The sequence below is a fragment of the Vombatus ursinus genome, unplaced genomic scaffold (genome assembly GCF_900497805.2).
Source record: "Vombatus ursinus unplaced genomic scaffold, bare-nosed wombat genome assembly UNPS02014820.1, whole genome shotgun sequence".
NCBI lineage: Eukaryota > Metazoa > Chordata > Mammalia > Diprotodontia > Vombatidae > Vombatus > Vombatus ursinus.
Window position 1 is genome coordinate 26,339,749 of NW_020954598.1, and position 13,440 is coordinate 26,353,188.

The window sequence follows — 13,440 nt, forward strand, 5'->3', positions numbered from 1 at the left end:
CCCTACAGCCCCAAGCGGATGTGCTCCACTGCGCACACTCCGCCCCAGCTCCGGTAACACAGAGAAAAGCGACAGAAGAAAGGGGGTGGGGTCCGAGGGCACGTGGTGGGAGGAGCCAAAGGAGCGAGGACGGGCGCGTGCGCAGAATGCTCTGCTTCCACCGCCGACCTGCCTCTTTCTCCCTCCCTCATAGGGCGCAAGATCTTTAGGGCCAGCTTCAGAGCAGTCCCTCTCCCCGCCCCCCTCTCCTTCTTTCCCCTCCCCCACGCACTCTTCTCGTTCTTCCGTTATTCCCTTCGCCGTCGGCGCTCTCGCGGCCTTTGGCAGTGATCTCGCGTTGTTTGGCGACGCCAAAAGGCAAGGGGAGTGGAGGAGGGGGGCGGAAAGCGTTGAAGGGGAGGGGGCTGCTGAAGAGGGAGGCAGGGCCTGAGTGGGAGGAGGGAGGAAGCGTCGGTAGGTTCATGGTGTCAGGCTGCTGTAACGGTGGCCGCTCTTTCTTTTCGGCCACTTGAAGAGCCGCCAGGTGAGGACTGTCCCTCCTCGTCCCGTGCCCCATCCCAATCCCTGCGGGCAGGCGGGCGCTAGGCGCCGGTCGAGGCCTCGGCCTGGCCTGTCGCGATCGCCGGAGCTCCGACACCCCCCCCGACCCCCCCCCCCGGCCTCACGCGCGCGTTCCCGGGAGCCCCGCCCTCCTCCCCGCCCTCCCTGCCGGTGCCTGGGCCCCGCCGCCTCCTAACCAGGCACCTCCTATTCTCTCTTGTCCCAGGGCCGGCTGTCGCTGTCGCCGCTTCTGTCGCGATGGGGGCGCAGGACCGGCCTCAGTGCCACTTCGACATCGAGATCAACCGTGAGCCGGGTGAGCGAGCGGGGAAGGAGGGTGGGTGTCCCTGCGGGGTTCGGACCTACCCGTGCACACACCCCCTTCCTTCCTTCCTCCCTTCCTCTCCCTGCGCCTCCTGAAGAAGAGGCGCTGCCCGACCCCCTCTTTGTTCCCTGCTCCTCGGCCACGGAAATCGAGGCGGCTCCTGATGCAGTGCCCCGTGTCTGTTTTTATAACGTTGTTCGAAGCCTCGGTTTCCCGGCTGTGAAATGCAGGGGTTTGGCTCCAATTTCTGTAGCTCTTTAAGAATGTTTACAAAGTCTTCCCCCACTGGGGAAGGAAGTATGGATAGTATTCTCCCCATCTGACAGCTGAGTCAGTGCATTCTTGGAGGGTTAAAATGACGTGCTCAGGGTCATACAGCAGTCAGGTAAGCTCATCTCCAACCCGAGGCTCAGAACTTGCCCAGGGTCACACATCTAGTAAGTGTCGGAATTGAGATTTGAATCCAGGTATTCTGAATCAGTGCAAGCCCAGGTCCCTTCCAACTTGAATATTTAGTGAATAATTGTCAGGTTGGGTCTTAACCTTTGTTTCAAGTTTAGCGGTTCTTTCAGCTAATAAACAGGGCTTAATTAAATCTTCCCCAAAATTGCAACCAAATAACCATGAAAATTGTAAGTTAAACTAATTGGATCATTCGATTTAGAGCTGGAAAAGGACCTAAAACTTTGCTTAGTTTAGATCCCTATATCCTGCAGACGGGGAAACATCCAGGGACTTTTTAGTTAAGTCACACAGTAAGTAGCAGAGCCGACATTTGAACGAAGGGCACTGACTCTAAAATCACTGTTCTTCCCAGTACATCAGGCTGCCATTTCACTTTAGTTCACTTGAATATAGCTGTGGGAGCTAAAGTTTCCAATATAAGTCAGTTTTATTAACTGCTTATTATGTGCAGGGTATACGATGCAGAGGAAACTGGTAGCCCAGGAATTTTATAAAGCTGGAGGGCAGGGACTGGCTCCCTTTTGTATTTGTATGCCTGACCTAGTAGGTGCTTGGTAAATGACTGTTGATTAATGACTCTAATGAAAAGCTCTATATAGGCAGACTACCAACTGATAGTGCCATAAATAAATGAGGTGCCATGTTTATACCTAACACGTTATGACCAAATCCACCTATGTTCATTTGATTGACCGACTTTATTGCCTCATTCTATAGGAACTAGAATCATAGGATGTTATTGACTTGAGAGATCATCTCATTTCTTTACATTGAGAAGGGGAAGTGACTCCCCCAGGTTTCACAGTTATTGAGTGGCAGAATTGGGAGTTACTTGGGTCTTCTTATTCCAGGTTCAGTGCTCTTTCACTGTGCTACGTGCCCTTGGCAAATAACCTCTTGACTGCCTGGCAGCTGACGATCTAGTTCTTCAGTGTTATGTTCTGGAGTGACTGAGGGGGTGCTTCCCCTCTCTCCTTCCAGTAGTTAGCTCACTCCTTAAACACCTCATTTCCCTCTAACTTTGCTCTGTATAGCCGAGTGACCCCCTTCCCAGTGCCAGTGAGTTACACTTTCACATTTCTACCACCCTGCTTTCACATGGGACCTAATGCATTTCTGATGTTGCTTTGCTGAACCACTGATTCTGCCTTCAGACTGTATTTTCTAAAAGAATCTATACCCAGAATATTTGGGGTTCCTCCTACAAAGCTGTGAAAATGAATCTATTAAATGTATGTGTAAAACTAGAGCTATTAGTAACAATTTTTGCATGATAATCACAGTAACTTCACTGTATATGATAGTATTATAACACAACAAACATATTTTAAATAAATCATGCTACCAAATAGTTGGGATTGCCAAAGACAAAATACGTATTTTAATGTGTAAATATTATTAGAACATGTTCCTTTCCAAGCTGTTTTTACAGGATTGTGTGCTGTCTAGAAAAAAACCGTCAGTAGGTTCTGTTAAATGACTTCTTCCAAAAGCTTGTAGTTTTAATCACCTTGTTGCCTTATGTAGGGTTTATGTCATCTCTCTTTAGCATGGGTTGAAAGTTAACAGAGTCTGACCTTTATATCAAGTAGAACTTTTTTTTTTTGTTTTTGTTTCTTTTTTGGCTAGGCAATGGGGTTAAGTGACTTGCCCAGGGTCACACAGGAACGTTTTCTTCAGATTTAGCTTTTAAGTAAACTGCAAACCCTGATCCCTGAAAAAGCAAGTAAAATTCACTGCAGTTTTCACTTATGTAAAGTAGAGATAATAATCTCACCTAATAATAGCAAGGTTGTTGTGAGGATCAAATGATAGTATTTGTAAAGTGTTTTGCAAACCTTGAAGGGCTATATAAATGCTAGCTGCTATTATGGTGATGGTTGTTGTTGTTATTACCACCAGTATAAATCAAATCATGACTACAAATAACCATTACAACAAAAGCCCTGCACAGGCATGCACTGCATAATGTTGTTAAGACATGTCTTTTTGTAGTTCAATTCAACAGACATTTATTAATTGATTATTATGTTTGAGGTAATGTGGTACTTAATGGTACTAACCAAACCTTGTCTAATTGTGGAAACTCCACTGTAGGGTCACTTGGTTGATGCCTGTTGATAACATAGCTTCTTCTTCCATGTGCCTTATTGTAATATGGAGGTAGCCCTGAGTTTTAAAGGTTACGCTACTGGAGCACAAGCTCTGGCAAGGCCTATCAAGATGGAAAGGTTTTGATTATGCTTTGTATGTGTCTTTCCTAGGACCAGCCTAGCTTTATTCTCAAACGCTCATCACTGGGGACTTGGCCTTCACTTGATGAATTATTTCAGTAATAGTGAAAAGGACTGTCCACTAGATAAAAAAGAACTGATTTTCTTTGCTTGTGGGAAAAGGCCGTGTTACTGAAATCAAGAGCCCTTGAAATATTTACTCTAAAACAATACTAGTCTAGGTATATCCCATTAAAGGGAATAGCATTCGTATGATTTTGGGATTATTGTTTTTTATTATACAGAACATCCAGAGTAAAAGTGAACTTTTTGTACTTGTTTGTAAATATTAATGGATATTATACATTTAAAGTGACTGTTATACATTTAAAATGTGTCTTTGGCATTTATTTAATTTCCATCTAGCTTTTCAGAAAGATATTTGTTGAATGAAGTGAGCTTTATCTGGAACAAGTGCCTTGTTCTCAAACAGATTTTGGCCAGTATTTATTCAAATAATATGTTCTACTTTTTGTGTGTTTGGTGTTTATTTTGGTGTTTATTTTATCTAAGAATAACAGAACCTCATTGGGAAGAGATTATTGATAGTAATCGCTCTTGCCCAGATTAGCAAGAGAGTAAGAGGTTTTGATGAAAATGAGGTCATTGCAACATAAAAAAGAAATGCTATTTGTTATCAGTAGGGGTTTGCATCTTTTAATGTAAATGAATTAATATATAATCAATTAATAAGCATTTATTAATACTGCCCCCCCAACTATGTGCCCAGCACTGTGCTAGGTAAGTATCGGGAAAATACAAAAGCAAAAGCAAAGTCACTGCCATCAAGGAACTTATATGCTCTACTGGGAAGATAGTCTATGTTCCCAAATAAGAAAATACAGGATATATGTGAAATAAATATCTACTATATATAGTGTAAGTAATTCTTTTGAAAATGAAAGCAACAAAATAATTATAAGATCATAGAGATCTGGCCTTATTATCAGTGTTCAAACCCTACCTTGGTCACCTGCTTGCCTCGGTGACCCTAGGCAGGTCTCTGAGACTGAATTGCTTAGAAGGTGCTAATGGCCCTGAGTTCAAATCTTATCTCTGCCATTTAATAATTTACTTTGGGCAAGTCACTTAACCTCTCCAGACTCCAGTTTCTTTATCTGTAAAATGAGGTTGGACTAGATTATCTCTTGGGTCTCTTTTAGCTCTAGATCTGTGATCTATGTTGATAGAGGAAGTTATTACTAGGAAAGCTAACAGTGAAGGAATTGTAGGTTCAGTTTACAAAAAAAAAGAGACCATAGTAGAAATAGAAGGGCAAGGAATATTAGAGTGTAACATAGGACCTAGACTTGACTCTTCTCCCTCCTTTACCACTAGACACATTTCTGATCACTAGTCAACTCTTGCTGATTCTGCAGCTACAACATTTCTTATAGCTGCCCTGTTCTCTGTAATCACATAGCTCTCATTTGTTTCAGGTTCTCAGTCCTTGCCTGGGCCATTGCAACTGGCTCTTAATTCACCTCTCTACCTTTATGCTCTCTCTCTTCCATTTCATCCTTCACAGTTGCCTAAATAACATAAGGGGGTAGGTGACTGTCATTGACAGGTCACCTCCAGTGGTTCACTGTTGACTCTAAGACAAAATAAAAACTGTCCTGCTTACTGCTTAAAGCTCTTCAAATTCTGGTTCCTACCTTTCCATCCTTATTCGCATTATTCACTTTTATACACTTTGTGTTCTAGTCACATTAGACAATGAATTGTTCCCCACATTCAACATGCCATCACCTGACAGCCTTGACCCTATAGCTGGAATGTACCATCTCCTCTCAGGATGCTTACCTCAACTCAGATTCCACTTCCCAACCTTCACTGCTCTCTTCTCTCTCCCATATAGTTTTCTTCCTCCTGAAATGATTTTGTGTTTTGTAGAATATAACAAACTCTCTGAGGGCAGAGATGGTTCTATTTTTTCCCATTGTATCCCTTGTGCCTTGCACATAGTAGATGCTTAAATAAATGTTTGTAGTGTTGAATGTGAGTGTCCTCGAGTGGCCAGGACTCTTCTTGGGCAACTAGAATTCACCAGGAATGTTTTTTGGAGATTTTTTTTGAATGCCTTTTGTTTTTATATCACACTTCCGAATATAGTCTATCTTCCTCCCATACCCAGTAAACTTACTTTGTAACAAAAATTTAAAAAAGACAGAGAAAAAACAGATTTGGCAAAACCAGCCAACACATCAACTGAATAAAGAGGTTGGACTTAGTTATCAGGCTCTCATTATCTCCATCTGTGATCCTGTGATCTGACATTATAAGAAATATTCCACATTAGTCCCCCAAATCTTCTCTGGTGCTCCTCTTGGTCATCTTGTGGATTTTTAACAAGCTAATTTTGAGAGAAAAGCTAGCTTGTTGTTCTACTGTTTTCAAAGTAAAAATCTATTTTCCTTAGAAGTTTTGAAATATGTAAGGTGATTACAGACTTTATCACCAGGGCTTGAAAAATACCACTGCCATATAGCTTTATCAGATTTTTGGCAAGCTGCCTTTTCTTTGGTCCAAAGTCTTTCCTCCAAATCTGTTCACGTTAATAAAGGAGCCCTTGGGCATAACTGTTGAGTAGGAACTTTAAAAAAAAAATTTTCCTACATTTTTTTTATTCCTTATTCCTACCTTGGTCCCATGGGAAGTTGCCTTACAAACATCACCTATGACCTTTTTCTTTCTCTCAGTAAAAAGTTGCAGAACAGTCAAGCAGAAAGTGTCTGGAAATATTAGGAAAACATAGTTAATGACACTCATGAATTCCATTCCATGCGACTGATTTTCTCCAGTTTTGAATTTTAAATAAATCAGGAAGGCGTTTTGTTCTGTTTTGTTTTTTGAGTATTCTTGGCCTTGAAATTTCCTTTATTACCCCTACTCCCACAGAATTGGAATGGGTTAACCCCTGTTCTCTCCAATGATTCTACCACAGCACTTTTTAGTACCTTTGTTATTTATATTCAGTCATCTCATTCATTAGACTGGAATACTTGAGTGCAGAGACCAAATCTTATTTGTATGTGTCCTACAATAGTAGATATTTAATAAATATATTTTGAATGAGTGGACCATTGATTCAAATCTCAGTTATGAGGATAAAATTGGAGTGTTTCTGCCTGTGTGGTGTTCTGAGGATACCGAATTAGTAAATCATGTGTCCAGAAAAGTTGAAGCACATCTAAGAAATCAGTTATTCACAAATATCTATTAAAAGTCTTCTCACTCACGGAAGTGAACTAGTATGGACTTTGGGGATTTTTATATGTCAAGAGTTGATAATACTTCCCTTTAATGGAATTTGTAGTCCAAAAGTGAGATAGCAAACAGCACTAAGAACAGAAGTGAATTATTATGCACAAGAGCACTTCACTTCTCAAGAGGGCATGCTCCTGAGAGGTACAATTCTGCTGCCTCATCCCTGATTCTAGAAGGCTTTGGGAGGCCCTTCAAAGTCAGCAACAGACTCTAGTTCTTATCTAAGAGCTGTCCTAGCTAAGAGTCAGGAACCTTTGTCACCAGAAGAGTAACTGTCAGGTGAGAAATATTTTTGACCACAGCAATTTATGAAAACGTCATCGTTGGTGGTGGAGGAAGGAGGGTGTCCCTACACAGCACAGACTCTAGAGCATTTTGTCTCATACTTTTGCTGCTGTCACATTTTGTTTTGTGTCATACTTATTTGCACAGATATTGTAGTCTTCTTTTTAGATTATAAATTCCTTGAGAAAAGACTCATTTTCATCTTCCTATCTTTAGTTTTGATACAGGAGTACATGTAAATACTGTACTTAACAAAGTTAGTTGAATCGAATTGAAATTTGAGATACTGAAGTGTTCAGAGAGGTAAAGAAGCAATCCAGTATAAAGTGTTGCTTTTTTTTTTAATAATTTATTTTTAGTTTTCAACATTCACTTCCATATGATTTTGAGTTTTAAATTTTCTCTCCCCCTCCCCCCAAGATGGCATACAGTCTGATATAGGCTCTACTTATACATTCATATTAAACATATTTTCACATTAGTCATGATGTAAAAAAGAATTAGAACTAATGGGAGGAACCACTAGAAAGAAGAAACAAAACACAACAATGAAAAAAAAGGAGAGCAGATAGTATGCTTCCATCTGCATTCAGACTCCATAGTTCTTTCTCTGGATGTGGATAGCATTTTCCATCGTGAATCTTTTGTAGTTGTCTTAGATCCCTGCATTGCGGAGAAGAGCTTAGTATATCAAAGTCAGTCATCACACAATGAGGCTGTTACTGTGTACAGTGTTTTGCTGGTTCTACTCATTTCACTCTGCATCAGTTCACATAAGTCCAGGTTTTTCTGAAATTTGCTCATCATTTCTTATAGCACAGTAGTTTTCCATTACATTCATATACCATACCTTGTTCAGCCATTCCCTAATTGATGGACATCCTCAATTTCCCGTTCTTTGCCACAAAGTATTGCTTTTGAATTGAGAAAAATACTTATGTAGATGCACATATTAAGCAAAATTCAGAGTAAATCAGATTGTTTTGGTTGTTATATGAAATGAAGAAGGCATTGCTGAAGTTGTGTTTTTGAGCATCTAAACTATGAAAGACTACTAAAACTTCTAAGACCATGGAGGGGGTGAGAGAGAAAGGAAGGGAAGGCATGTGCTAAGCACTTTACAAATATTACTTCATTTGATCCTCACATCATCCTTGTTAGGTAGATAACTGTCACTGTTATTCCCATTTTACAGATGACAAGGCTGAGACAAACACATTAAGTGACTTGGCCAGGGTCACACAACTAGGTGTCTGAGACTGAATTTTAATTCAGGTTTTTTTGACTTCAGGTACTTTATATACTAGTTATTATTTATAAACAAAATTAGTTAATCATAAATATCTATTAAAAGTCTTCTCATGCATGCTCATACCACTAGTTAATGGTACTAATGTACTACTGGAAAGAAGTTTTCAGCTCTAATCTAATCTCATCATTTTACAGTTGAGTAAATTGAGGCCCAGAGAAGTAAAAATGACTTATTCCTCTCTTTTAGCTGTGCCCTTGGTTTGAAGTTTCTGACATGTTCTGCTAGTAGCTTTCACATGCATACATACAGTTTGGGCTGAGTATGCTCAGGCACTCCTCAGTATCTCCATTTAAAAGTATATTTTAAAATTAAAATTTTTCAGTTAATGAGCATTTTCTTTCCCTTCCTCCCCCTCCTCACTGGAAAGAAAAAAAGAAAGAAAAACTAAACCCCTGTGAGAAATATATGTCATCAGGTAAAACAAATTCCCACATTGGTCATGTAAAAACATGTGTCAATACAAATTATTTTGAGAGACTTAGCATTCTGATCACCATAAAGATCAACCACAATTTCAGAACACTCATGATGGAACATCTTACCCACCTCCTTTAGATAGAGAGGTGATACGGACTCAACACAAATTGAGATAATTTTTTGGTTATGGCCAATGCAGAAATTTGTTGCCTTGCTTGTTCATATGTGTTTTTAACAAGAGGTTTTTTTTTTTATTTCCTCAAAGTGGGCAGGAGAAGGGAAGTGTGAGGGAGAGAAGGTAGATCTTCATTTGAAAATAAAAAAACATTTAATTTTTAAAAAATGTATATCTTCATTCTGTAGCTTGAATCTATCACCTCTGTTAGGAGCATTTTTCATCATCAGTCTTCTGATACCATGATAGTGCATTGCATGGATCAGAATTCTTTCTAAGTTGTTTGTCTTTATGATGTTGTTATCGTATAAATTGTTCTCTTGATTCTGCTTGCTTCACTTTGGGACCAGTTCACCTGGTCCTCCCAGGTTACTCTGAAACCATGCCTTTCATCATTTCTCATGGGACAATGAATATCCCGTTTCACTTATATAACATACTGTGTTCAGTCCTTACTTTGATACTCTCCTTTCTTAGTTTTCAATTCTTTGTGACTATAAAAAGAAGTGCTACGAATATTTTTGTGCATATGGGTCCTTTTCCTTATTCTTTTATCTTTTTGGGATATAGGCCTAGTGGTGGTATAGCTGGGCCAAAGGACCTGTACAGTTTAGTAACTTTTTGGACATAGCTCCAAGTTGCTTTCCAAAATGGCCTGACCAATTCACAGCACTACTGGCAGTGCATTAATGTGTCTGCTTTCCTGCAGCCCATCCAGAATTTGTCATTTTCTGTTTTTGTCATCTTTGCTAATCGGAGGGGTAGAAGATAGAACCTTAGGGTGGTTTTAACTTGCATTTCTCTTATTTATTAGTGATTTGGAACATTTTTTTTAATATGGTTATGGATGGCTTGTGTTTCTCATTTATTCTTTTGAAAATTGCATGTTCATATCCTTTTACTTTATCCATTGGGGAATGGCTCTTAGTCTTATAAATTTGAATCTCCTCCACACATATCTTAGAAATGAGACCTTTATCAGGGAAACTTGTTATAAAGATTCCCCCCCCCCCCCTTTCCCCTGCTCTCCTTCTAATTTTAGCACCATTCAGCTTGCACCCTCTTTTTTAAAACAATTTTTTTTTTCAATTGACTAAACACCACCTTCTCTTCTCCCAATTGAAGGGGAAAAAAAAGAAGCAAAACATTTACAACAAATATGCATAGTTGAGTAAAACAAATTCTCATATTGGCTATGACCAAAACATTTGTGTCTGAGTCCTCTGGAACTATGATTAGTTGTGCTGATCAGTTTGCCACTTCTTTATAAAGAAGAGAGTGATGAGAGGAGTGTACCCAGCACTAGTGCTCTGGGTTTGATACAGTCTGCTTCTGCTCCCCTCTTCTTTTTCTCTTGCGCAGAGGGCAGTCACAGGTTCTTTCCTTTTAAGCCCCTTTTTGGGTTCTATACTCTGTGGTTAGAGTTTGTTTGGCTTAAAACAATTCCTCTGCTTATCTGTTCTCTCTTGTCACCCCTCCCCCTTTTCCTTCCTATTTCTCTGTTGAGTGAAATATTATTTCTGTATGTATTCTTCCCATCTTTGATCAGTTCAGCCGAAAGTGAGGTTCAAGTGTCCAGCTCCTGCCCCTCTCCATTTTTCTACTTTGTATAGTCTTTATACAAACCTTAGCAGTGCTGTTCTTGGCATACATATAGTGCTTAATAAAGGCTTGTTTTCTTCCTTATGTTTAATCACTCAAATTACGTAAGATAATTTCCCTTACCCCTTCTCTCTCTCTCTTTCTTTCCTTCTCCAATGTATTTCTTTCCCCCTTCCTTTCTTTTCTGATCATCAAAACATTAACAAAAACCAAAATCAAAACAAATCTCCCAGGCCTTTTAATCTTTTTTGTTATAACTAACATTTATATAGCACTCACTGTGTGCCAGGCACTGTGTTAAGTGCTTTGTAGTTATCTCATTTGATCCTCACAACCACCATGGGGAGGTACTTGCTATTATCTCCATTTTACACGGGGGACTGGGGGCTGAAACAAATTAAATGACTTGTCCAGGGTCACACAGCTAATAGATGTCTAAGACTGGATTTGAACTCAGGTCTTCCTTATTCCCGGCCTGATGTTCTATCCACTGGGCCACCTGGGTGCCTTTCTGGAGGCCTTTTGTTTTATTAGACTCCCTTTATGACCCTTGATGATGTTAAGGCTCTGAGGAAGCACGTGTCTTTCTGCTCCCCAGATGGGTACCCACTTTGTTTCCAGTTCTTTGTAACTACTGAAGGTGCTGCCATAAAATATTTTTCTATATATAGTCTTTCCTTCTATCTTTGACCTCCTTGGGGTGGGTCAAAAGGCAACAAACTCGGTTTTCCTCACTGTAGCGCTCTTTGCACTTTATCGTGCTGATAAGCAGCTCTTGAGGTTATAGTTTGGTGTTTTTATCTAAAACTTAAGCACTGTTATAAGGAGCGGGTGATTTATTTTGAAACTAAAAAGGTAATATTTTAAGTAAGGTTTTGTTACTTCTTTTGAAGTATAAATACTAATAGTCAAGTGACTTTGGGGGAGGGACCTTGAGTTGCCGTTTCTGTAAATTGAAGGCTTTGAATTTGATGACTTTTGAGGTCCCCTCTAGCTCTGAATCTGTGATCTTATTTCCATGATTTTATGATTATGGTAGAATAATTTTACGTTGGTTTTTTTAAATCAAGCCAGTTCTCTTTTTTTATACCTTGTTTTTATCCTCCTTTATCAATTTAAATATACAAAATTACAGTTGGAGAAATAGTTTGAACTGTTTTTTGATAGAATTCAGAACTTAGCTTTTGCAGTATCTCTTAAGTTTTGTGTACTGTTTAAATAGTTTCTTTCACAATTGCTCCATCTGCTTCATTGTGGTGGTATATATTCTACTGCGATATTGAAGTCAAAATATCTGTCTTCACTCTTTGGATTGCAGCATCATGCCCTCTAGAGAGAAAACCCTTACTCTATTGCTTCTTCAGTAGGGAGCAAGAGATTAAAGGTAGTTTTGTCCTTCAACCTTGGTAAATTTAAGAGGGCTCTCTGTGAGTATAACAGCCATTAATTTCTAATATAAGAAAATGAGGTTCTTAAGATAGTGTTTTAAATGCTTTAATATAGTCTTGTCCTTCCAGTTGAAATCAATGAACATTTATTAAGCTTTTATTAATATCAATTATTAATTATTAATCAATTATCAATAAACATTTATTAAGCATTTACAAGCACATGCGATGTGCTGGGCACTATGCTAAGTGTTGTGAATACAAAAAGAAGCTAAAGATAGTCCTTGCCCTCAAGGAGCTCACAATCTTATCAGGGAGATAAGATCCAAGTAAATGTATCTACAAGATAATTAGGAAATAATTAAAAGAGGTAAAGCACTAGAATTTAGAGGGCTTCCTGTAGAAGGTAAGATTTTAGTTGGGACTTAAAGGGAGCCAGAGAGGTCAGTAGTTGGAGCAGAGAAGGGGAGAGGGTTCCAGGCATGGGGGACAGCCAGAGAAAATGCCTGGAGCCAAGAGACACAGAGTGTCTTGTTCATGGAACAGTCAAGAGGCCAGTGTCACTGGATCAAAGAGTACATATTGACTGGAAAGGTAGGAGGAAGCTAGCTAGGTAAAGAAGATTTTTGCTTTTCTTTCTTTCTTTCTTTTTTGAGGGGGTGCTAGGCAGTGAGATTAAGTGACTTGCCCAGGGTCACACAGCTAGTAAGTGTTAATATATCTGAAGCTGGATTTGAACTCAGGTCCTCCTGAATCCAGGGCCGGTGCTCTATCCACTGCACCATCTAGCTTAGCTGCCCATAAAGAAGATTTTTGAATGCCATACTGAGCTTTTTGTATTTGATCCTGGAGGCAAAAGGGAGCCACTGGATTTTATTGAAAGGGCAGTGACATAATTGGACAATTGCTTTCTGGTGTCTGACTGGAGGATAGATTGGAGTGGGGAGAGACTTTGAGGCAGGCCAACCCACCAGCAGGCTGTTGCAGTAATCTAGGCATAAGGTGATAAAGGCCTGTACCAAAGTGGTGGCAATGTCAGAGGAAAGAAGGGCTGTTGTAAAAGTAAAATTGACTGACTTTGGCAGCAGCTTGAATATTGGGGAAGTGGGGTGAGGAATGAGAGATAGTGAGAAATCAGGACTCCTAGGTTAAGAACTTCAGGGACTGGGAGGGTGGTGTTGCCCTCTATAGTAATCAGGAAGGGACTTCTGTTTAGGACATAACTGAGTTTCAGATGTCTACTGGACACCCAATTTAAGATGTCTGAAAGGCAGTTGGAGATGTGATGTTGGAGGTCAGCAGAAAAAAATTGGGACAGGATAGGTAGTTTTAAGAATTGTCAGGGTTCTTGTGGGCCTGGTATGTCTTTAAAGTAAGCATAAATAATG

General features: G+C 39.9%; 1 protein-coding gene across 5 annotated transcripts in view; it reads left to right on the top strand.

Annotated features, from left to right (window-relative positions):
• Positions 1–424: 424 nt before the first annotated feature.
• Positions 425–13,440, top strand: part of NKTR (natural killer cell triggering receptor) — a 60,927-nt gene continuing 47,911 nt past the window's right edge. For 3 of the 5 annotated variants that reach the window (XM_027836923.1, XM_027836924.1, XM_027836925.1), the window contains exons 1-2: positions 446–523; positions 767–856. In XM_027836923.1, coding sequence (XP_027692724.1) covers positions 799–856 — 58 coding nt within the window. In that variant the 5' untranslated portion in view covers positions 446–523; positions 767–798. Of the gene's footprint in view, positions 524–766; positions 857–13,440 lie in introns of all 5 variants that reach the window. The other 2 variants (XM_027836927.1, XM_027836928.1) reach the window with 1 other exon arrangement.